This window comes from Phascolarctos cinereus, unplaced genomic scaffold (assembly GCF_003287225.1).
Source record: "Phascolarctos cinereus isolate Bilbo 61053 unplaced genomic scaffold, phaCin_HiC Scaffold_4;HRSCAF=312, whole genome shotgun sequence".
Classification (NCBI taxonomy): Eukaryota; Metazoa; Chordata; class Mammalia; order Diprotodontia; family Phascolarctidae; genus Phascolarctos; species Phascolarctos cinereus.
The window spans coordinates 652,492,274-652,518,098 of record NW_027555847.1 but is presented as its reverse complement, the minus strand read 5'-3'; the positions used below and the strand labels follow the sequence as shown (position 1 = coordinate 652,518,098).

General features: G+C 42.0%; 2 protein-coding genes across 3 annotated transcripts in view; both read left to right on the top strand.

Moving 5' to 3' along the window:
- The window catches only part of LOC110214395 (uncharacterized), a 66,483-nt gene that overhangs the window by 15,674 nt on the left and 24,984 nt on the right, over window positions 1-25,825 (top strand). The window contains 1 exon segment of the mRNA XM_078153825.1: window positions 19,251-20,473. Coding sequence (XP_078009951.1) covers window positions 19,251-20,473 — 1,223 coding nt within the window.
- On the top strand, window positions 1,430-24,115 carry LOC110214394 (zinc finger protein 2-like). 2 transcript variants are annotated; one of them, XM_020995303.2, is made up of 5 exons: window positions 1,430-1,492; window positions 9,301-9,394; window positions 14,715-14,841; window positions 15,630-15,749; window positions 23,982-24,115. In XM_020995303.2, exons 2-5 carry the CDS (start codon window positions 9,359-9,361, stop codon window positions 23,984-23,986), a joined length of 288 nt encoding a protein of 95 aa, XP_020850962.1. In that variant the 5' UTR covers window positions 1,430-1,492; window positions 9,301-9,358; the 3' UTR covers window positions 23,987-24,115. The 2 variants fall into 2 exon arrangements, with proteins under 2 accessions (XP_020850962.1, XP_020850959.1); XM_020995300.2 differs by having other exon boundaries at window positions 21,828-24,115.

The window sequence follows — 25,825 nt, the reverse complement described above, 5'->3', positions numbered from 1 at the left end:
CCAGTCAATAAACCTAACCCCTTTATCAAGGGCAAATAGAGGAGAGCTCACTATCATCTTAATTACTTAGGTTAACCATTGGTGAGTACACAGAGATAAACAGAAATTTAGTCATTTGGGTTGCCTGACCAGCCAGCTGCCTCCAGGTACTAAATGGATCGTAAGTTTCTCCAAGACCTGAAAGTGGCTTCTCAGTCTCTATATCCACCTCTCCCACATAGCCTAGAACAAATACAATAGGTGATCAGGAAGTCTATTCGATGCCTGACTAAGGAGTGGGGACCCTGTGGCCTTTTAGGTCCTCAGGTGCCGACTTTTGACTGAGTCCAAGTTTTACAAAATAAATTCTTTTATTAAGTGGATTTGTTCTGTGAAATTTGCATTCAGTCAGAGGGCCATACTTGAGGACCTAGAGGGTCACATGTAGCCTTAAAGCCATAGGTTCCCCACCCGTGTAAGAGACTCTCAAAGTGCAACACTGATCAAAGTAGTCTTAGTCTCTGCTGCCCGAGTGGAAATTCCTGAACTTGGAATATACTGAAGGCAGGAATGTAATACAATGTAGGTTGGACCAAAATGTTGAACACCTTGAATGAAGGCCTGAAACTATGATGTGCTTTCTCCTTTCCTTCTCTCCCCCACCTAGACCCTTTGACTTTAGACAATCCGCAATTTGCCCTTTCTCTTACCACTTCCTTTCATGGGCTGCTGAAGTCCAGCAAAACCAAACTTCTAGGTAGGTCTGCCTTCTTCCTCTTTGTAATGCACAGACTGCCCAGCACTGATGTTCTCACACCAGCTTGCTGAAACCCTTTCCTTTCTTCAAGACCCAGCCAGACACCACCTGCTCTAGGAAACTTTCTCCAACATCCCCCCACCCCCACCCCGCAGAAAGTGATCTCTGCCTTAAATTTTCCTGGAGCGCTTTGAATCTTTCCTTTGGTTCTGCTATGTTCTACGTTATATCATTTATTTGTGTACCTATAGCTGCCTTATTAGACTGCAAGCATTTGGAGTCCCTGGACTATATAGTTTTTCATCTTTGAAATCCCAGTGCTGCAGAGCTGGACCTGTGAGCACTTAATTAAAAAAAAAAAAGCCAAAACATGTGTAGATAATTGGATTGAATTGAAATGGGCGCCTAGCAGGGATGGGGGTTGTGGTTGACAATCCATGGGAGCAGCAACTTGGGGCTCAAATTTGAGTCCAGCCCAAGCCCCCCACTATTTCCCTTCTCTGCCCCGACTTCTTCCCAAATAGAGAAAGGAGGGAGTCGGGCTCTTGGCCAAGCGGCCTTAGGAGCTCGACCCTCCCCCATCAGAGGTCTGCAGGCACCAGCAGGCAAGTGAACCAGCGAGAGGATGAGTCCTCCCAGCAGCCTAGAGCAGGCCCGGAAGTACTCCGGCCAGGGGCATTGGGAGGCTCTTGGGAGGAGCGATTTGGTTGGGGACCCACTTCCGACCGTTGTTAGACTTTTAACTGACTTCCCTGGGTGAGTTGGGGCAAGGAGAGGCCGGTGTTTATGTATGGATGTACATTGGAAGAATGTGTAAGCATTCATAATGCATGTATATTCATGTGTTCAAAGGGTGTGCGTGCAGGTATTTGTATTTGTATTGGGTGTTCATGCAGGCTTCTGTGTATATTGGAAGATTGTGTAAACATGCATATGTGTATGTGTTGGAAGAGTATGTATGCATGTAGATCTGTGTGTTGGAGGAGTGTTCACACAGGTATATGTGTATGTGTGTTGGAAAAGTGTTTATGTAGATGTGTGTGTGTGTGTGTGTGTGTATGCATGCATATATGTATGTCTTGGAAGGATGTCCATGCAGGATATGTTTATGTCCATCTGTGCATATGTGTGTGTTGGAATGGTGTGTGTGCATGCCTATGCCCATGCCCATGTGTTAGAGGGGTGTGCATGCAAATGTGTGTGTGTGTGTGTGTGTGTGTGTGTGTGTGTGTGTGTGTGTGTGTGTGTTGGAAGGATGTTATGCAAGGAAGGGTTTGGGGGATTTAAAAGTTGAGAGGGCTGTGCTGTGGGACAGGGGAGCAGGGAGTATTTACACTGATGTGGGGCAGAGATATTTCTTCTAGTACAGTGGAAGACGTTAGTGGAGCTAAATTTGGCAGAAACTTGGAATATCTAGAGGGTACTAGTATAAGATAGAACAGGTTAGACCCAGAATGTTGAGGGCCTTGAATCCAGGCTGAAGAGAACCTGAAAAGTACTGGAGAACCACTGAAGGTTTTTGATCAAAGGAGGGTTGTGACTCAGAACCACACCTTAGGAATAGTACTTCGCAGACTGTTCAAGAAAGAGGGAGAGCCCAGAGCTATGTGTCTGTGGGGATGTCTTTCTATCTGTATGTTACAGAGTCGGGCTCATTGAGGAATCAACAAACCCTGGATTTGGAGTCAGGACCTGGGTTGCAAACCTTGGGTAATTCACTTTTCTAGGCCTCAGTTTCCTCATCTGGGAGTCAGACCTCAAAGGCTGACTTCTAAGGCTCAGCACAGTGGTGGGGTTGGAAACCTGTTGAAAAAGGTTGAATAGTGAATGGGCAGTGAGGAAATGAGAGTAGAAAAGGAAGATGATAGTTTGAGAGGATGGCAGGGTCAAATGAAGAATTTTTAGGGATGGGGAAGACATAGGCATGTTTGTAGGCAGTGGGTAAAGAATTAATAGGAAGAAAGAGATGAAAGATGAGACAGGGAGAATGATTTCTGGGGGAGAAAGCTCCTGGAAGAAAGAAGAAGTGATGGGATAAAGGGTACAACAAAGGCAACAAACATTTATTAAGTACCTACTATGTACCAGACTCTGTCTAAATGCTAGGGATACAAAGAAAGGCAAAAACAGGCTGCACCCTCAAGGAGTTTCCAATCTAATGGTACAAACTGAAAGGTGAGCGTTTGATGAAAAGAGCTACTTTTTTTTTTGAGCTACCTCTTCTTAAAGCAAAAGAGGCAAAGAAAGGTGAAGATTTATAGGAGTGGAGTAACAGAGGTATGAGTTGGCACCATTTTTCTCAATAAAATAAGAGATGAAGTCACCTGCTGAAAGAAAAAGGGAGGTATAGAATGGTCAAAGAGAATGTTTAAAACAGCTGTGAAGGGAGCATGCTAGAGAAATCATTCATAATAGACAACATTTATGTACTGCCATGCTCTTGTTAGGAGCTTTATAATGATCATCTCCTTTGAGCATCGCAAAATCTCTGGGAGAAAAGCTACTATTATTATCCCTATTTTAGAGATGAGGAAACTCAGAGAAACAGAGGTTAAGTGACTTGTCCAGGGTCGCTCAGCTAGTAAGTGTCTGAGGCAGGATTTGAACTCAGTGCTTCTTGACTCCTGGCCCAGCACTCAATCTATGGTACCACCTATCTGCCCCGTGGAAAGATATAAAGATTGCTATCTTATAGTAGTAAGGGCCCTTTTAAGATTAGATAATATGAAAAAAAAAAGATTAGATAATATGAATTGTAGTAGACTCAGTCACCACGGTTGTATGATTTTCTCTATGGGTGTAGGAGCAAGAAGAGACATGGGGTGTGGAAGGAAAAGGAATAAGCATTTATTTAGAGCCTATTATATACCAGAAACCATGCTAAGTGCTTTAAAAATATTGTCTCATTTGACCCTCATGACAACCTTTTAAGGTAGGTGCTGTTACATCCCTGTTTTACGGGTGAGGAAACTAAGGTAGGCAGAGATTAAGTGACTTGCCCAGGATCACACATGTAGTGTCTGAGGCTGGATTTGAATCAGGTCTTCCTGACTCCAGGCCCAGTGCTCTATCCATTGAACTACCTGATTGACTCTGATGGGATGATAATGGGGATGAACCAGCTGTGAGGTCTGACAGGGCATGAATGGTTGTGGTAGGACAAGGGGGCGAAGAACCCAGGTTTGGAGGGAATTGTGCAGCTGAACTGGTTATCTATAGGATCAAGACTGCAAGGTGAGAAGAATGAAGCCAGAGAAGGGATCACAGGGTAGAAAGGAGAGGAAGGACTAGAGGTCATGGTGAAGATGTAGAATAGTAGATTTTAGCAGGAGTGAAACAGAGGAAGAGATGGAAGAATAAGAGATTATGACCGAAAAGGGGGATTGTGGAGTTCAAGAACATGGAAATGGCATGGTTGTCAGTGACGGTGGAGTCTCATGTCTGTGGATGTCATAGATAGTGAGTTTGACTGCTCAAGAAACCAAGGTGATCGAGGAGATGTCCCCAAGTATGAAATTGAGGATAATTGTGGAGAGGAAGGGTGAATGAGGTACTGAAGGGAAAGCAAGTAACCAGGAGGCTTGATATGGCCACAGGCACGTGGACAGGGTGTTACAGATGAAGGATGTAGTGAACTGGTGAGTGTTAGCTTTGGAGTCAGAACCTGGGTTCAAATTCTGGTGCCACTACTTCTTATCTGTGTGAAGGCAAGATCCTCCTCTTCAGCTATAAAATGGGCAGTTGAATTAGAAGATCTCCAAGGCCTCTTCTAACTCTATCTCTATACTCTGTACTTATCTCTTTGCTCTCCTTTTGTAAATGTTAGGTCTTTGCTGTGTTCCAATCCAATCCAAAAAGCATTTAGGAAGAGCCTGCTAAATGGAAGACTGTGCCAAATGCCAGGGATGCAAAGACAACAAATAGTAAAACAGATCTTACCCTCAAGGAGCTTACATTGTACTGTATTCTGGCCATATGTTTTTATCATGGGAAATTTCTGAAAGGCCTGAACATTTTCCATGATTTATGTCAGTGGTGATTCGTTTCTCTGCCTCCCCCTCCCCACCAACCTTGCCGAACCATCTAACACATACACGTGCCAAAAATGGGTCATATTGAGCAGCCCTACCCCAAAGTGGGTGGGGGAGCAGGGGAAGTTAGGAATAAGCCCCTGAACAGTTTGGGCAGCCAGTGAACAAAAGAAGGATTAGATTTATTTTATCTAGTTCCATAGGGCAGAATGAGGAGCAGTGGGTAAAGGGACAGGGGGACTGATTTTGGTACAGTGTAAGGAAAAACTTGTAGTTGTCAGAGTAACTGGTGCATATATTGATTTAAGTTTACCAGACTTTACAAACATTTTCTCAGAGCTGGTCTCACAGCAACCCTACAAGGTACAGGTATTATTATCTCCATTTTACAGATGAAGAAACTGAGGCCCTGAGAGGTCTTGCCCATAGTAAGATTAAGGTAGGATTGGAACCCAGGTTTTCTGACTCTATGTGAGTGGAGTGTTTTTTATCCTCTGTGTCACTGTAATGTTGTCTCTAAAGTTGGAGCCTTCTAGCGGTGGAATAGGCTGCCCCAACAGGTAGTGAGCCTTCTATCAGGTGTCCATGTGGAGGCTGGATGGCCACTTGTCAGGGATGTTGCAGAAGGGATTCTTTTTCAGTGCTTGGACCAGAAGTGGTTTAGATCTCCTAAGTCAAGTGCAACCCCTTTCTCTGCTTGTGCCCTTGATACTGTCTTCTTCCATCTCCTCCAGCAGATTCCCCATAGCTATCACCACCTTTCTCTAATCTTTAATCTCTACTGGCCCCTACCCTGCTGATTACAAGCACAGCCAGGTCTCATTATCTTTAGAAACCCTCACTAGATCCTCCCATCCCCTCATACTATATCTCTCTTCCCTTTCAAAGCCAGGGAGGAAAAAGACCATCTACACTTGTTGCTTCTGTTTCCTCTCCTCTCAGTCTTGCAGTCTGTCTTCTGACCTCATTACTCAAATGAAACTACTCTTTCCAGGGTTACCAATGATCCCTTAAAATTTTTTTATTGATATCTTTTATACATTACCTAAATTTCCTCCTGTATTCCTTCTCCTCCCAGATAGCTATCCCATATAACAAAATTGGTATGTAACAGCACCAGTGATCTTGTAATTGACAAATTACAAATTGGCAAGTGTTGTAATTGACAAATCGAATGGATTTGTCCATCCTTCTTGATCTCTCTGCAGACTTTGGCACTGTTGACCATCCTTTTCTGGATACTCTGTCCTCTGGATTTTTCATGCATTCTCATGACTGTTCCTTCTCAATATCCTTTGCTAGAACACTGTCCATAGCCTACCCTCTGCGAATGTATCCCTAGGCTCTGCTCTAGGCATTGCCTCTCTATCCTTTCTCTTGGTGACCTCATTAGCTATACATAAGAGTCCTAGACTTGTATCTGTAATCTTGAACTGTATTCTCAGCTCTGAACACTTTTTTTATCATTAAATTTTTTGTTAAAACTTTTAAGTATACAATATAGTCAACATGTTATGTTTAAAAAGCTTTTCTCTGCTTGTCTCTGATTGCTTCTGGTCTTCCTGCTGTGTATTTAAAAAACATGTTTCAATCTCTCGCTTTTCTTTTTTGCTATTAGCTCTGGCCCAGGGGTGGTGAACCTTTGACCTTAAGGCAAAATTTGGGTTCAGTCAAAAGGCTGCACTTAAGGACCTAGAAGGCCACATGTGGCCTTAAGCCAGCAGGTTCACCACCCCTACAGTCTGGACATTCTGAACTGAGTCTCCTGTGGATCTCAAACTCCATGTGTCCCAAATAAAACTCATTAGCTTTCCCCCTAAGATTTCTCCTTCTCCCAACTTCCTGATTTCTCTTGAGTATGCCGCTGCCCTTTCAGTAATTTGAGTTTGTTACCTTGGGGTCATCCCCAACCCCTCAGTCTTTCACTCTACATATGGGTTTTTAGTATCTATGTTGCCAGAGCAAGCACCTGCATATCCGTTGCCAAGTTTTGTTTCTTCCTCCATGAAACCTCTTACATTGATCCCTTTCCACCCATGTCTATTTGCCTACCACCCCGTCACTTCCAGCCTAGACGATTACAATGGTCTCCTAGTTAGTTTTGCCGTTTCAGGTTTCTCTCCTCTCCAAACCATCCTCTGCACAGCTGTCATAGTGATATTCTTAAATCACAGGTCTGACCATGTCATCACCTTCTCAGTGTAGCTCTTCATTATCCCAAGTATTAAATACAAACTCCACTGGCTTTGAAAGGCCTTCAAAACTTGGCCCCAGCCTACCTTTTTAGGTTTATTCCATATTCTTCCCCTTCATGCACGTTTTGGTCTGGACAAATTTACCTTGTTGCTGTTCTTCATACAGGGCACTCCCAGCTCTTGTCTCTGTGCCTTTGCCTTGAATGTGTTCCCTCCTCACCACACCAACTGCCTCTTAGAATCTCTTGTTGTTCTTTAGTCATTTCACTCTTCCATGACCCCATTTTGGGGGTTTCTGGTCAAAGATACTAGAGTGGTTTGCCATTTCCTTCTCCAGCTCATTTTACAAATGAGGACACTGAGGCAAACAGGGTTAAGTGACTTGCCCAGGGTCACACTGCTAGTAAGTAATGCTTCAGCTAATGAAGATGAGTCTTCCTGATTCCAAACCCGGTACTCTATCTACTGTGCCACCTGGTTGTCCTTTAGAGTTGCTAGCTTTCTTCAAAGCTCAGCTTGAGCCCCACTTTCTTTTTTTTCTTTAGTATTTTCTTTTTCCTCAATTACATATAAAAACTATTTTTAACATTCATTTTTAAAATTTTGAGTTCCAAATTCTCTCCCTTCCTCCCTCCCTCCCCCCTCATTGAGAAGGCAAGCAATTTGATATAGGTTATATGTGTGTAGTCATGCAAAACACATTTCCATATTAGTCATATTGTAAAAGAAAACATAGGCCAAAAAAAAAAACCCTGAAGAAAAATAAAGTAAAAAAAGTATGTTTCAATCTGTATTCAGATAACATCAGTTCTTTCTCTGGGGATAGGCATTTTTCATCATCAGTCCTTCAGAGTTGTCTTAGAACATTGTATTGCTTTGAATAGCTAAGTCATTCCCAGCTGATCATCTGACAATATTGCTGTTACTGTGTACAGTGTTCTCCTGGTTCTACTCATTTCACTCGGCATCAGTTCATGTAAGTCCAGGTTTTTCTGAGAGCACCCTGCTCATCATCTCTTACAGCACAGTAATATTCCATCACAATCATATACCACAACTTGTTTAGACATTCCCCAATTGATGGGCATCCCCTCAATGTCCAATTCCTTGCCATCGGAAAAGTCGAGCTCTGTTTTCTTATGAGCTCTTCCTGGTAGGCACTGTTTTCTTTTTTGTCTTTGCATCCCAAGGCCTAGCTCAATGTACATAGCAGGCACTTAATAATTGCTTGTTGATTAATTGGTTGCTTCCTGGCCTTTTAAGGTCCTGTCCAGCTTTGAGATTTCAGGACTGTGTGATTCTTATTCATGGGTCCGTTTTTTTTTTCCTGTCCTAGTAAGAAGCAGAGAGAATCCAGGGATTAGAGCTATGTGAAAGTTGGTTTTTCCTAAGCCTTGCTAGAACATCAGATATTAGCCCCAGAGCAGAGTGGTACGGTAAACACCTGTTTAAAAACAGTGCCTAGAGGGAACTGGCAAGAAGGAGAGAGGTGTTAGCTAATCCTTCTGTCCTCTGCCCTAGCCCGATGCATCTGAGTGCCGCGTATAGTCCTCGGTATCATATTTTAGGAGAGACCTTGCCGCATGAAATCAATCCAGAGGAAGTCAGCCAGGGCGGGGAAAAGACAGAAACCCATGACACGCAAGCATTGGTTGAAGGAACTGGGAATGTCTAGGGAAGAGAAAACTTAGAGGAGACTTAATGATAATCTTCAAGTTTTTGAAATGTCACTGGCAAGAGGGATTAGACTTACTCTGCTTGGCCCCAGAAGATAGAACCAGTACTACTGAGAAGACGTTACAGAAAGATAGACTTTTGGATTAGTATAAGGGAAAACTTCATAATAATTATAGCTCCTCAGAAATGGAATGGACCACCTGGAGAAGTTGGGGAGCTTGTAGGCAAGATTCATGCTTCACCAAGATTGGATGCTTAACCTTCTGAGATTCTATGATGTGACTCAGGACTGTGTGGACTTTTCAACTAAGTTTCCCTTAATGATATGCTATTAATTCATGAATTGTTCACATTAGATGAGGGAAAGAGTGTGGGAAATCCAAGATTCAATTCTATTTAGTCTATTTGCCTGTGATTCCTTCTACTGTAAGGATATTATTTCTACCTTCTTCCATAGGTTGCTATGCTGCCTCAGACATGTTCCCATACTGTTTAGGGGCGCAGGTCATGGTGACTGATGGTGGTTTAGTGAAAGGGAGAATGTTAAGGAAATGGCTGTGCCCAGGACCCCCTCATTTCCTATAAAGGAGAGGAATCCTAGTGAGTGAGGGAGCTTCAGGAAAGGTCTGGTCTCATTCATGGCTCCTCTGTTTTCCCTTAGCTCTGCCTGCTCCCCAGGTATCTGCCCCTTTCCCTAAGGGAGCCGAGGAGGCTTGGTAATGGCAGCTGTGTTCCCGATACTGGCCAAGTCCCAGGTGAGCTGTCCTTCCAGAGGTTCCATCACTTGTCTTCTTTCTTCAGCTGAAGAGATGGCTCCTGGTTCCTCCCCCTAACCTCTTCCTTTCCCTCATCTTCCCCACGATTGTAGGCATAACAAATACAGGGCCCATGGTCACTCTCTGCGTCACTGGGGTACTTGGCCTGTTTGGGGCCCTGTTTCTAGATGGGGCTTGGAGGCTGCGGTCATTGTGGTTCACAACCCCCAGCTGGGCCTTACTTTCTATAATTCTGTCTGGGAACTGCTGCCAAGTGAGGCTTTGTCTCCTCTTCCATTGGATCTTCTTTGCTCAGTAAAGCCTATGCAGAGCCCTAACCCGAGACCCCTCTGTTGAATGTGACACTACATATAGGTAGTTTCTTGGCTGTTTTTGCCATGATTTCCTTTAGGGAAGCTCTCTTTCCCCCATCTGTTTCAGAGATCATAGAAGTTATACACGTGATGATTATATAGCCCCTTTCCATCCTGGCTGGGACATCCCCATGCAGCTTGTTTACACCCTCATATCATCAGGTCAGTAGGACCAAAGATGGGTTCCGTGGGTTCCCAGTGTTCTGTTCTGGATTCAGTTCAGACAGTGGCCCAAGACTCTCTTGGCTTCTCTTGGCCCAAGCCCTTCTGTGTGGAAATATTGGGGAAGCCAGAGAATTTCCTTGGCATAATCAGCCCAAGGTCAGTCCAGGAAAGGCATCACTGTAAGGGGGAATTTAGAACCTGTAACTCTTTGTGCTCACATTAGACAAGATTCCCTCTTCTAGTCTTACATGAGGTAAGCCCAGTTGAAGATGGTTCATTTCTCATGGAAGTAATACCTGCAATTTGGTGGCTGCCAGTAGATGGACCATGGTGTATAAAAAACAGAGATTACTTTATTTTGTGTTCACCTATTCAGCAAATATTTATTGAAAGCCTCTTATGGGCAAGGCAACATTTATACACGCCAGGGGATGATATTAATAGATAACAAATGATGCTTTAGGTTTTGGAAAGTGCTTTACAAATATTATTCCACTTGATGCTCTGGGAGGTATGTGGTATTATTATCCCCATTTTGTAAATGGGAAAACTGAGGCAAACAGTGGTTAAGTGACTTGTCCAGAGTCATACAGCTAGTGAGTGTTTGAGTCCGGATTTGAACTCAGGTATTCCTGATTTCAAGTCCAGGACTCAATGCACTGTGCTATCTGGGAGACTAAGATTCAGCCCCTATATTGATTTTACATTTGAATCCAACAAGCATTGGTGAAGAGCCTACAATGTATAAGGCACTGGGTTAGGTGATGGGAATACAGTGCAAGGAGGAAACAAAAAACAGTCCCTGTCATCAAAGAGCTTAAATTCTTCCGGGGAGGAGGGAGGAATACACCTAGAGGGAAGAGAGGGAGTATTCTTAAGTACACGGATGGATCAAAAAAGACTTTCCATAGGAGGTGGCACCTCAGCAAAGGCCTGAAAGAAGCCAGGGATTCTAAGAGGCTGAGGAGAAGGTGTACAAGATGGTCAGTGCAAAGCTTCGGAGACAGGAGATAGGATGTCAAGCACAGGAAACAGAAAATAAATGAGTTTGGCAGGAACACAGAACTAGTGGAAAGGAATCACCTACAGCAAACCTAGAAAGACAGATTGGAGCCAGATTGTGAAGCCTTTAAATGCTAAGGTGAAGAAGACTTTGCATTACATTCTAGTAGCAATAGAGAGCCACTGGAATTTCTTGAATGAGGGAGAGAGATACCGCTAGAAATTTACTTTTGGAAGATTACTTTGGCAGCTCTGGGGAGGGGAAAAACTGGAGGCTCATGCTTTAGTCCATGTTAAGGGAGATGGGGGTTTGAGGTAGAAAGATGGTCCTCTGAGCAGAAAGAAGGGAATGGAAACAGGATGTTATGGGGCTGGAATCAGCAAGATTTGATGCCTGCTTGGGGATGGGGGCAAGGAGTGCAGTGAAAGACGGGAAAGAATAAAGAATAATTCTGAGGTTTAACTTGGGTAACCGGAGGAAAAATGTTGGTATTTTTAACAGAAATAGGGAAATTTGGAGCAGGGGTGGTATTATTTAGAGGGAAAAACAATGAGTTTTGTTTTGGATGTGTTAAGTTTGACATGCCTACAGAAACATCTAGTCAGAGATGTCCAACAAACATTTGGTAATTTGTTCCTGCCTCTTTTCTCCTTTCTTCAGCCATATAGATGGTTTCCTGTTCTTCCTTGTTCCTCCAGGAACTGAGAGAGAGAGAGAGAGAGAGATCCAGAAGTCCTGTGCAGAGGGATAATAATTGAATTCGTGGTAGTTAATGAGAATCACCAGTTGAATTCAACAGGCACTTATTAAATATTTAGTTCTGCCAGGCATTGCCAGGAATGCATAGCCCCTGCCCTCTGGGTGCTTACATTCTCCTGGGAGGACACAGTACATATATATAGATATAGATATAGATATACACACACATACACATATATGTATGTATGTATGTATGTATATATAATTTATGTATATGTGTATGTATATATGTGTGTATATGTGTGTGTATACATATATATGTATGTGTATATGTGTGTGTGTGTGTGTGTGTGTGTGTGTGTGTGTGTGTGTGTAAGCACATTCAGAGTAAATACAAAGTAATACAACAAAATTCCAATGGAGAACAAGTGATAATAACTGGGGTGAGGTGGGGTGGAATCCAGGAAATGCCCTGAGTAGACAGTGGCTCCTGGTCTGTGCCTTGAAAGAAGCAAAGGATTCTGCAAAGCATTGGTGTGGAAGAAGCACACTCCAGCTATTAGGGCACTACTTGTATAAAAACACTAAGGCAGGTTTTGGAAACTTCTCTGCAGGAATTCACTAGCAGGCCACTTTGGAATGGAAAGAGTGTGTGGAGTAACATGAGATGTGACAGGAGAAGTAGATGGGATCTGGATTGTGGGAGTTTTTAATTCCAGGCTGAGGCATTTTTGGTTTATCCTAGAAAAAAAAGGGAGGGCAAAAGCCAAGAGTCTAAGTAGGAAACTGTTGCAGTAGTCCAGGGAGATGGTGAGGGCACGAATTAGAATAGAGGTGGTTTGAGCGGACAGAATGCAAAGATGAAGAAAGGACGCAAGCAGTGTGGAGGCAAGATCCGACCACTTTATGCTGTGGATGGTCTAGAGCAGAGGTGTCAGATTCAGCTAGCAATGAGATCCCTGTAAGCTGTAGATTGACTTAGAAACAACAAATCAGCATTATCTAGGTTGTGTTGAATTTTTTATATCTTATTAAACATTTCCCAGTCATGTTTTCATCTGATTTTAGCTGCACCTGGCAGTTCTAAGTGGGAGTTCTATTGACTTGATGAGTTTGATGCTTCTGGTGTAGAGAGAGAAGAGGAGAGGTCCCAAAATAGAGCCTGAGGGACATCCATCTTTAGGGGACAAGATATGGATAAGGATCTAGCAAAGGAAGCTGAAAAGGAATGGTTTAGATGGGTAGGAAGAGAGGACCAGGAGAGAACAGTGTAACAGTGTTATGACCCATGAAGGAGAGAATATCTGGGAAGAAGAGGTAGTTAAGTATTAGATCCTGCAAAAAGAGCAAGAAAGATGAGAACTTTAAAAACAAATATGAAAAAATTAAAAACAAATGCATAAATTTAGGTTTTATCACTTTGTCTTATAGTTATAAAATCTTAGAAGGGACCTCAGATGTTACTTGGTATTATAAAGAATTTTCTGATCAAGAATTTTCAGTGACTATTTCTTCTAGGATAAAATACAAATGTCTCAGTTTGGAATTTAAAACCCTTTACAACCTTCCTCTAGCCATGTACCCTGTGTTCCGGCCAGTCCATCCTACTTGGCTGTGCTCCAAACTTGACTTCCTTCTCCCACCTCCTTTACTTTTTGTAGGCTGTCCTGTATCTCTGGAATATACTTCTTTCTCACCTTTACCTCTTAGAATTGTTAGCTTGTGTTATCCATAAAGGGAAACCTTTCCTATTTCCCTGACTTGTCATTGTACTGTTCCCCTTAAATGATATTAGGACTGATGTCCCTGCTCAAGAAGCTTTGGTGACTCTCCATTACTTCTGGAATAAAATAGAACCTTTTCTGTTTGTCACTAAAACCTTCACAATCTTTTCTAGGCTGATTATACATTACTCCCTCTTACACACTCACCATTCTGGCCAAATTAGTCTCTTTGCTCTTCTTGTATGTGACGTTCTACCTCCTGCTTGTGGCCTTTGTACAGCTGCCCTCTCAAAGTAAGGTCTGTCTCCTCACTTCTTTTTTTTTTTTTGGTGAGGCAGTCAGGGTTAAGTGACTTGCCCAGGGTCACACAGCTAGTGTCAAGTGTCTGAGACCGGATGTAAACTCAGGTCCTCCTGACTTCAGGACCAGTGCTCTATCCACTGCACTACCTAGCTGCCCTTCCTTCCTCACTTCAGCCTCTTGTCACCCCTAGTTCCCTTCAAAGCTCAGTCCTAGGGCCAGTTCCTCCAGGAGACCTAACTCCTCCATTTGCTAGCATCCCCCCCTGAAAAAATCATTTACATATACCCTATATTTACTTTTCTGTGAATACATTTCTCTAGGAGAATGTAAGCTTCTTGAGGGCAGGAATTGTATTCTTTTTGTCTTTGTAGCCAGGCACTGTGGCTATATAGGAAATGCTTGATAAATGATTCTAAGTGATTGGTTGTGTTTACTCATCTCTAGAACATTTTTAAGGGGAAAAATAGAAGCTGTAGAGACTTTGGTTGAAAGGGGAAGTTTCAGGGTGTGAGAGTCTGGAGGTAAAATAGTAAAATGGGATCGTGGCTGTGGAGTGTGCCCACCTCTGGGTTTGGCCAAAGTAGAATGAAGGTCTTGGTCGATGAACTTGAGCTCATAACTGGAGGAACTGGAAGGCTGGGAAATCCAAGGGACCACGTATTTTGGAGTCTCTACATAAGGGCAGTGGCTGAGCCAGGTACTGAGCTCCATGAGAAAGGAGGGAGAAATGCCTAGAAGAGTGGTAGATTGATTGCAGCAATGTGGCTCTCAGCCACGGGATTTAGACAGAGTGGACTTTAGCAGAGAAGAAGGTGCTGTCACCTGACTACGTGCAGGTATCCCATCCCTTAGAATTTAGGCAGCCTCTATACAGCTAGCCTTGCTAACTCAGACCTATCAGGTAGTGGTGAAAACTGCCCGTATACACGCACAGAGTTCCCTTTCTCCACCCTCTAAAGTCTTCTTCCCTCACTGACCCTGCCCCCGTGACAATCTGTCCGCCACGGAGGCCTGGGGATTGTCTCTGAGGAAGCAGGAATGTGCTGTTTCAGGAAACAGTGATGTTTGACGATGTGGCTGTATATTTCACAAGGAAGGAGTGGATGTGCCTGGACTCTCCTCAGAGGGCCCTCTACAGGGATGTCATGCTGGAGAATTATGGGAACCTGGTCTGCCTGGGTAAGGTCACTCTCTGGAATCTGCCCCATTCCCCCTGGGGTTTTCTAGCTTTCCCCTTTTTCAAGGGTTGTTAGGTTGTTGAGTAGCTCTGCTGTGCTCTTCCTGTGCTCGAGGGATTAAGTCTGTTCCTTCTAGAGGAGCTAATGGGCAGCTTCCTTCTGCTAGGCTTGAGGCCCCCATTTTCTTGCCCTCTGAGCTCCCTATTCTTTGGGGAGCTCCTAAAACTTCCATCAGGGAAAGGGGATAAACATTTAAATAGCACCTACTGTGTGTTGGGCACTGTGCTAACGCCCTTTACAAATATTGTCTCATTTGATCCTCACAACTGCCCCATGAGGTAGGTGCTGTTATTGTCCTCATTTTATAGTTGGGGAAGCTAAAGCTAACGGAAGTTAAGGGACTTGCCCAGGGTCCCACAGTTAATAAGAGTGGAACAGTTTTTCCTGACTCTGGGCCCAGTTGTACCACCTAGCTGCCATAAGTGTTAGCTTTTTGTCAGATCATAAATTCTTGGGTTTGGGGGATAAGATCCTCATTAGTGACAGTTTCCTATACTCTTAGTGTAGGGGAACGAGCAGTTCTTATCTTCTGTCTGTCCCCAGATCCTCAGCTCCTTTGCTGCTCCTGCCCTTCCTGGTATATTGTCTCTTCAAAAAACTTAGCTCTGCTGTCTTCTCATCATAGCCTCTTTTGACATTCCCTTGTAGATCAGGGAACTAGAACTGAGCCTTGAGAACACTCTGAATTCCCACAACACAAACCAACCCATCCCTTTCCTTTATCACAAGCAGGATTTCCAGTCTCCAAACCAGACCTGATTTTCCAACTGGAACAAGGAGAAGAGCCATGGGACCTGGAGCTGCAGGGTACTGAGGAAAGAGAGGACACTTGGGAAAGCTTGGAAAGAGGTAAGAGAGACAAAGAGAAAGAGAGAGATTGAGAGAGAGAGAAAGAGAGAGAGAGAGAGAGAAAGAGAGAGAGTCAATGGGAGTTATGTCATCATCTCCGAAAATAGTCATACTGGCTTTAGAAAAAATTGAGGGGTAAAAGAAAATCAAATGATGGGAAGAGGCCTTGAGTAATTATAGAGAAATACAGTATACAGAAATATGTATAAGAGGAATATAGGTATCTAGGGAATTTAGCGATTTCACAAAAGAATCATACAGACAAGGAATGCATAAATTAATAGTACTTTATTACAGTATGTTTTAACTCACATAATGAAAATGAAATTCTTGACAACTGGAGAATGGAAGATGAAGGGCAACATGGGAAGGATATATAACCACTGTGGTTATTGGTACACTGGGAAGGTTAGTCTTTGGATCACGGGCTGATGAGTAAGGGTGTCTCAGTGCTAATTCTTCAGGAAGCTGTCTTTGGACTTGGCCCATCCATTTCCACTGAGGTCTCCATCACTTCTATTTGGTACAGGACACCTGAATTATAGTGCTTTTACACTAGGGTAGCTCAATGAAGAAGCTGAAGGTAATGAGTTTTTTGTGGAAGGAGGGAATTCTTACTCAGGCAAGTCCACTTGGTTTTTTGTCTGCAATGTTACGGTTGGAAGCTGATGGGTACTAGCTAGTGCAAGAGGCTCTAGCTGAATCAAATAGGGAGTATAAGCATAGAGTATGAAAATTTCCAGGAAAGGGCAGAGTGTTAGGTAGGAATTATCCAGCTGGCTGCATGTGTGTTTCATGGGTCTCACAGAGAAGCCTATAGGCTCTAGAAGTTTGGGGACAGCACACTAGGGCACTTTGAAGCAGCTAGGTGGCTCAGTGGCTAGAGCACTGGACTTGCAGTTAGGAAAATCTGTGTTCAAATCCAGCCTCAGACACTTACTGTGTGATCCAGGCCAAGTCACTTAACCTCTGTTTGCCTTAATCCACTGGAGAAGGGAATGGCAAACCACTCCAGTATCTGCCAAGAAAACTCCATGGACAGTATGGTCTATGGGGTTATGAAGACTTGGACATGACCAAATGACTGAATAACAACAACACTAGGGTGCCCTGGAAGGGATTTGGGATTATAAAGGACTTTAGCCATTAATCACAGAGGTGGTACAAACATAGAGATCATTCAGTCTAACTCCTTCATTTTATGCAAGAAGTGCCCTATGTACAAAGCTCTATGATAGTCACTTGAGGGGTACACAGAATTTAGGTAAGATAGTTCCTGCTGTCACAGAGTTCACAGTCTTGTAGTAGTGGGTTAAGGTAAATATATAACTATAAGACATAGTATACTGAGTGCAGAGAGGGATGCAAAACAAAGTGCTAGGTGACATCCAAGCAGGAAGGCAGATATTATTGACTGAGGGATCAGGAAAGGCTTAATGAAGGAAGTGGCATTGGAATTGGGCTTGATAGCATGTAAAGTAGAGTTGGAAGGACATTTTAGGCTAAGGGAACAAAGAGAGGTAGAAAAGCTTAGGATGTGTCTGTGGAATAGAGGATAATCTAGTTTGTTTGGAGAATAGAGTGCATGGTGGAAAATACTCTGAATTTCTGTTGGAAAGGTAGGCATTAGATGGTGGAGGACCTTTAAAGCCAAGCAAAGGAGTTTGAAAACAGTTAATAAAAGCCTACTATGTACACACTGGAGAGACAGTATGGTGTAGTGGAGAGAAGGCTGGCTTTGGAATCAAGAGGATCTAGGTTCAAGTATTGCCTCTAATACATATCGGCTGTATGATCCTGGGCAGATCAATTAATCAATCAAATAAACATTTATTAAGTGCCTGCTATGTGCCAAGCACTGTGTTTCTCAGTGCCTCAGGCAACTCTCTAGGACAATGATGTCAAAGGAACATGTGGCCAAAGGGAAACAATTATATTTCTTAAGATTATGCTATATAGTGAGAAGAATAAAAGACCAAGGATAGAGCTATGGGGAGCTCCTACTCTCAGAGAAGGTGGCTTGATACAGTGCTTCTAGAAAGTCTCTTGGACTGGTAAAGGGGTAGGAGGTAAACCATTTGAGGCAGCATCCAAGGAGCTTAGGTCAGAAATGTTGCTGAGAAATTAGGCCTGAGCATTAGGTATCACTAGCAACTAAGCAATTAAGGAAAATATGAAGGAAGAAGGGTAACTTGGAATTATCAGGAGGCCTTTAATGATTGTAAGAAATATATTGTTCTTGATGTTATGCCACAAGTCAGATTGGAGAGTCCAATAGAGAAGACCTCAGAAGAGAAGAAATTATAGCAAATGCTGGTTAGATGTCCAGTGTTAGATTCTTTAGGAAGATAAGGATCTGCTTGTAGGCTGAGGAGAAGCAATCCAAGGGAGTGAATTGTTATAGATGGGGTAAGGAGGAGGGTCTGTAACATGGTGGAAGGGAATGGCTCTGAGCACAAATGGAAGCACTCCTCCCATTAACATGAGAAAAGTTAATGTGACTAGGGAAAGGGCTACCTTGTCATTGGTTTCCCTTCAAGGGCTCCTGTTAGAATGAGAAGTTGACCCAGCATGTCTCAGGAGTACCCAGGTGATAAACACCATGGAACCAGTCAGAAGGAGCTCTTTACTTTGTGTTTAACTCTTGCTCCCCACAGTGGTTTCTCTGCCTTAGTCCACCATTCACACCTACCTGCTCAGGATGTCACTTCTTCATCTCCTCAACATTTGCCTAGCCCCTACTCTCTAAGTCTCCTGTCTATCTAGCCCCATTTCATCTCTTTTCCTTCTTGTTTATTCACTAAGCTTCTTGCTCATCATGAGCTCCTCTGCCCTGTCTGTCCCTTGGTTAAACCTCCCACCCTTCTCAACTAGCTCTCCTTATCTATTCCCTTTGCCTCTGGTATAGATTAAATGAGGTTAAAACATTAGGTAAGTTGTTACAATGCGCCAGGCACTGTGTTAAGTATAGACTACTTTCCTCAAGACTTCATTCTTCCTTTTCACCCAGCCCTTATTTACTACTTCCTTTTTCTTTCTAGCTTTTGAAGCCAATTTTGAGGGCTATCAAAGCCATCTACTTCTCTTAGACCTTAATTTCAATGATTATATTCTTCTAGAAGTTTCCTTTCTCCCCGTACAGAAAACATTTTTGTTTATTGTTTCAGATTCTGAGATAGGTACTGAGAACAAGACATCTTATAAAAAAGAGGATATTTCAGAAGATGTAGAATCTCCTGGAGGGACTTCAGAAATACCTTTAAAAGATGCTCCTCGGGAACATGTTTTTGGAGAAGTTTGTGCATTTGGGGAAAAGTTAGAAAATAATCAGGGAAATTCTACCAAGGTGATGCTGGAGAGATCTTTTGTCCAGGAGAAAGGTTTCAGTAAAGTGGCTATAAACTACAACAAAACCTCCATTGGTGAAAAAAATCAGGAATGTGGTGAATTTGGGAGAAACTTTGGTCTGAATCCAAGTTTCTTTTTACACCAGAGTGATACCATGGGAGAGCAAGCCCATGGGTGTGATACCTGTGGTAAAACTTTCAAATACAATTCAGATCGGATTCGACATCAGAGGATTCATACTGGAGAGAAACCTTATAGGTGTGATGAGTGTGGGAAAGTCTTTAATCTCAATTCAGAACTTATTCGACACCAGAGAATTCACACTGGGGAGAAACCTTATAAATGTAAGGATTGTTGGAAAGGCTTCAGTCAGAGCTCCAATCTTATTCGGCATCAAAGAATTCATACTGGAGAGAAACCCTATGAATGTAATGAATGTGGGAAAGGATTTGTCTGTAGTTCAGGACTTATGCAGCATCAGAGCATTCACACTGGAGAGAAACCCTATGGATGTGATGAATGTGGGAAAGCCTTCAGTCTAAACTCACGACTTATTCGACATCAGAGGACTCACACTGGAGAGAAACCATATAAATGTAATGAATGTGGTAATGCTTTCAATCTAAATTCAGAACTTATCCGACATCAACGAACACACACAGGAGAGAAACCATATAAATGTAATGAATGTTATAAGGCGTTCAGTCAGAGGGCGAATCTTATTCAACATCAAAGAATCCATACTGGAGAGAAACCCTATGAATGTCTTGAATGTGGGAAAAGCTTTAGCTGCAGCTCACACCTTATTCAGCATCAGAGAATCCATACTGGAGAGAAACCATATGAGTGTGATAAATGTGGTAAAGCTTTCAGTCAAAGCTCACACCTTATTTTACACCAGAGAGCTCATAATGGAGAAAAACCTTATAAATGTCATGAATGTGGGAAAGACTTCAGTTGGAGCTCACAACTTATTCAGCATCAGAGAGCTCATACTGGAGAAAAACCCTATGGGTGTGATGAATGTGGTAAAGCCTTCAGTGTAAATTCACAACTTATTCGTCATCAGAGAACTCATACTGGAGAGAAACCCTACAAATGTAATGTTTGTGAGAAAGCTTTCACTCAGAGTTCCCACCTTATTCAACATCAAAGTATTCATATGGAAGAGAAACCTTATGAATGTGTTGAATGTGGGAAAGGTTTTAGTCAGAGCTCACAACTAACTGTACATCAGAGAATTCACACTGGAGAAAAACTCTATGAATGTGTTGAATGTGGGAAAGCCTTCAGTAGGAGTTCATCCCTTATTCAACATGAAAAAATTCATACTGGAGAAAAACCTTATAGTTGTCAGGAGTGTGGAAAAGCCTTCAGTCAGAGCTCACAGCTTACTAAGCATCAGAAGATTCATACTTGAGAGAAAATGACTATGAATGTAGAAATACTTTTAATTGAAGCTTGCACATTCAAAAGCCCAGCGTTCCTATAGGAGAGGAAATTATATGGATATAACACATAGGCAGAGCCTTTGCTGTCACTTTACCCTTATTCAGTGTATTTTTCACCAGTCATCACCCAGTGAATATTAATTTCAGAAGGTGATGGATTTGAGAGATGTTAAGGATGTAGGATTGACAGGGGGCTTGGCAATTAATTAGATACAGGTGGCAAGGGAGAGGAAACAGTCCTCACAGGTTTTTAGATCTGGGTATTTGGAAGAATGGTGGTATCTTCAACAGAAACAGAGAAGTTTGTATGAGGGATAGGTTTGTGGGGAAAGATAATTGAGATCTGTTTGGGAAATGTTGAGTTTGAGATGCCTAAGGGACATCTAGTTGGAAATGTCTAATAGGCAGTTAGTTATTGATTCAAGAATAGTACTCAGTAGAGATTAGGACTAGATGTGTAGAACTTAGTATGAGTCTTTGTATAGAGATGATAATTGAATTCGTGATAGCTGATGAGACCTTCAATTCAACAAACATTTATTAATATCTGAAATGAACAAAGCATTGACTAAATAAGGAGATAAACATTTGTTTGCTAGAATGGAGGTGTACAACGTGCACACGATATTCAAGATAATATTAAGAAATTCTGGGAACTTACAACTGGAGGGGATCAAGGGAAGTTTTCACTGGAGAGAAGGCCCCTTAGTCAAACCTTAAAGAAAGGCAAGGATTTAAAGAAGTGAGGGAGGATAAGGAGGGGATTTGTCCTAAGTATGGGGAATGGCCTGTAGCTTCCTCCTCTGCGAGGAAGGAAGGAAACCCAGGGAATAGAAGGTACCAATGCCTCTGACTTGTGATTATCTACCCCTGGAGCCTAATAAAGTTTATTTCTCCAGGATAAAAGAAAAAAAAGGATGGGAGATGAAGTATCAAGATTGAGGAATGGTTAGTAATCCTTACAAGATAACGATTGTAAGGAAAGTTTTAGTCAGACATGTTGAATCTCTGTAAGAGTGTAAGGTCTTCACAACTCAGGACTTTGTCTGTTTAGAATTTGTTAATTTGACCAGATTAATAAAGCATTATTACTCTGGGCCTACCTTCATGGAACTAAAACAGTTCTGTTGGGGAGAAAATGTTCACATTTAAAATTGTTATTGTTAAGATGGAATTTTTACTTGTTACAGAATTAATTCAATTCTAAGTATTTTGCTAGACTCCTATGCCTAGTTGTAGCATTTAAAGATGAAACAGAGTTAATTTCTCCTCTCTACAGTGAATTAACAGTTAAAAAGAGATGTCCAGAACACCGAAGGATTGTGAAGTGCCTACCACGCCATAGCTACCATTTCTCCTCACCTTCTTCTAGAACTTGTTCTGCATGGCCCTGGAGGGCAGAATTTTGAGTTACAGAAAGAAGTTCAAATTTCAGCTCAAGTGAAAACTTCAGAATGGTCAGGGTCTTTCAAATGTGTAACACCGTAGCTTGGTAGGTAATGAGTTTCCCTTTGCTCAAGGTTTCCAAGAGGAAGTTAGAGGCCTGCTTGTTGGAGATAGTATGATTGATAGTTCTTATTCAGGTATAGGCTGGAGAAAATGTTCTCTGAGGTCCTTTCCAACTCGCATATTTTTCTGGTTCTCCAAAACTCCTGAATCTTTTTCTTAGTTGTGTTATTTTATAGGGAGCTTCATTGGACTTTCTAGGCAGGGCATATAGGCATGATTAAGGTGGGGAGAGTGAAGGGAAATGCAGCTCCGTGGCAGAAATATGGAACTCAGTTCAGGGCTCCTTTCTACCTTCTTTCTTCCCTTCATCTCCCCCTGAGGGGTAGCAGAACCTATTTAGGAAGAAAAGCCACAGGTTCCTAGCTTGTTAGTGAAGCTCTCCTATATTAGTGGTCATCCAGTCAAACCATTTACTTTACAAATGGGAAGCTAAGGGCTGAGGGAAAACACTGGCTGAAATGTCATCGCTCTGAACATGTCCAAAATATACCTGCTTGAAGAGCTTCCATTTTCCAGGTAAAGTAAGCAGGGCCAACCTCAGCAAAAGCATGAAGGGTAACTCCTATCTCTCTTATACTTTAAGGAACACCCAGTGTAGTCCTTTACAGCTCTGTAAAACAAGGAGTCCAAGTACCTTTATTGTTTCTTTTTTTCAGTAGATGAGCTAACTATGGCTTAGAGAGGTCAAGAGACTTAGATTTGGCTGATGTCCCTAGGCCCCCATCAGCTCCGACATTTTTGTATTCTTTGCCTTGATCATAGTCACACAACAACATAACTAGAAGAGCTGAGATAAAACTCAGAACTCCTGACTTCGAAGTCCAGGATTTTGTCTACTAAAGTTACCTGTAGGGCAGAGACTCCTTAAAACCTTCCCTTTGGTGCTGTCTTGCCCTTGTGGGGTTCTGTCTCTTTTCTTCATTTTATTCATTCATTTGACAAATATCTATGTGTAACCTCAGCACTCTGAGGGACACAGAGGTGAATTATGTATAGTTTCTGCTCTCAGGTAGCTTATAGTCTAATAGGGGAGATAAGACCTATATGCAGCTTTCTAGCTAATGGAACACAAGATGACTCCCGAGTGAATGTATTGTCGAATACAGTCCACTTTCTGGTTAGTGGGTCAGATTGCTCAAAGTTTTTATTAGACAACTAGCCATTTGTGGAAAAGTTCCTTTACAAGATATATACCAATAAAAAGAGAAATTTTATTCCATGATTTTTGGAAGGGTTTTGGCTTTCCTGGGGACCAAAACTGGAACATCTTTTGGGTGCTGAAATGAGAGGAAAAGAATTGCTGCTGAGGCAATACATGACCTCTCACTTAAGGGTCAACAGAGTCGCTTGTATTAAGTGGTTCTTGGACTGCATTCGGTAAATCTGTTATAAACCTGCTTAAGATCTTGTAGGGTAGAATCATCCAGATTTTCTGTGGTAAAGAGCTACTTTTCGTTTATTCCCCAGAGACCTTAAGATTCCTGGGGAGGGTGAAGTACCTGGGAATAAGTTGTTGACAGGGAATTCTTTGGAGGAGGGAACAAGGACAGGATTGATTCAGACTTGCAGGTAGGAGAGCTGCTTTGAAGGCTTCTAGCTGCACCTTTATTTCCTGGAAACATGCCCTACATTCTCAAAATTTTGCTTAGATGTCCACCCTTCTTATGTTCCTCATGGCATATATTTAAAGCTGGACTAAACCTTTAAGGTCATCTGGTCAAACCCCTCATTTTACAGATGAGGAAGCCTAGCCCCAGAAAGGTTTGCCCAAAGTCACACAGGTAGTAAATGTCTGACTCCATATCCAGTCCTTTCACCACTGTATCCCACTTAAGTTACTTGGAAGTAGGGTCAAAGTACTCAGAGACTGGGAGATGAGTTATTGTGATACATGTGATACATACCTCTTTCTCTGCCATTTTAGGATGAAGCTCCTTTATTTTTCTTCAGAATTATGAAAGATCCTGGCTCCCCAGCTAGAAGCAGAGACACTAAGGATCCACAGTAATTCTCCATGTTCATTTTTGTAAAATTAAATTTTTCCCCTATTAATGAAAATCTGTCTTCCTTTACTTTCATTTCTCCTTCCTTCCCCCATTAATAAGAAAGAAAAGTAAAACCCCATTGGCCATATTTTTTTTAAAAAGCATCATTCTGTACTCTCTGAACCCCATACCTCTCTATCAGGAGGTGGGTAGCATGTTTCATCATTAATCCTCTGGAATCATGGTTGGTCATTATAACGATCAGAGTTCCAAAGTCTTTCAAAGTTGCCTTTACAATATTGATGTCTTAGTATAAATTGTTCTCCTGCTTCTGCTCATTTCACTTTTCATACAAGTATCCCCAGGTTTCTTTGAAATTATTTCTCCCATTATTTATGTATTTATTTGATCATTTATTTGTTTTTAGGCAATTGGGGTTAAGTGACTTGCCCAGGGTCACACAGCTAGTAAGTGTATCAGGTGTTTGGTCTGAGGCCGGATTTGAACTCAGGTCCTCCTGACTTCAGGGCTGGTGCTCTATCTACTGCACCACCTAGCTGCCCCTATTCCTTTCATCATTTCTTATAGCACAATACTATTCCATTACATTCATATACTATAATTTGTTCAGCCATTCCTCACTTGATATGCACTTCCTTTAATTCCCAATTCTTTGCTACTGTGAAAAGAGCTATTATAAATGTTTTTTATATATCCCTAGAGATTGTTTTGCTTAGATTAATCCCTTCCTTAATCTACCCTTCTTTTACTTCATCCTTCTTTCTTCTCTCCTTTCCTTCCCATTTTTTTGATGAGTGAAATGTATTTCTGTAACCAGATGTGTGTGGGGGGGAGGGGTGTATATTTTCTTCCGTCTTTTGACCACTTCAAATGAGAGTGAGGTTCAGATGTATTCCTCTTCCCTTCCCTTTTCTTTCCATTCTTCTCTTAACATTATCGAGATATAACAGAATCACTTTCAGTCCCTCTGTCTAATTAGACTCTCTTTATGCCCCTTGATGATTATAGGGTTGAAGGTTTACATATTTATCATCCCTCCATATTAGAATATAAACAGTTTATCCTTGTTTGTCCCTTATTATTGTTAATATTTACCATTTTACATTTCTCTTGACTCCTGTGTTTGAACTTCTGAATTTTTATGCAGCTTTGTCTTTTTATCAGAAACACTTGGAAGTCCTTTATTTCATTAAAGACCCATTTTTCAACTTGAAGGATTATACTCAGTTGTACAGGATAAATTATTCTTGGTTCTAAGCCTAGAATTTTGGCATTCTTGATTATCGTGTCCCAAGCTCTCTGCTTCTTTTCAGTGGTGACTGCTAAATCACATGTGATCTGACTGACTTTTAAGTACTTGAATTCTTTCTTTCTGTGTGCTTGCAGTATTTTTTTTTTCTTGGAAAACTCTGGATTTTGACTATGATGTTCTTTGGAGTTTTCATTTTGGAGTTTCAGGAAGTGACCAATTTTTTGTTCCTATTTACACTTTGCCCTCAGGTTCTAAGAGGTCTGGGCACTTTTCTTTTATAATTTCATATATTGTCAACCTTCCAAAGTACACTCAGAACCTGTAAGGATACAAGATGTCTAGGCCCTTTTTCAGTCATGACTTTCAGGTATTCCAGTGATTCCTAAATTATATCTCAATCTGTTTTCTTGGTTAGTTGTTTTTGCTATAAGATATCTTATATTTTCTTTGACCTTTTCAGTTACTTGACTTTATTTTAATTTTTCTCATTGTCTCATGAAGTCACTGTTT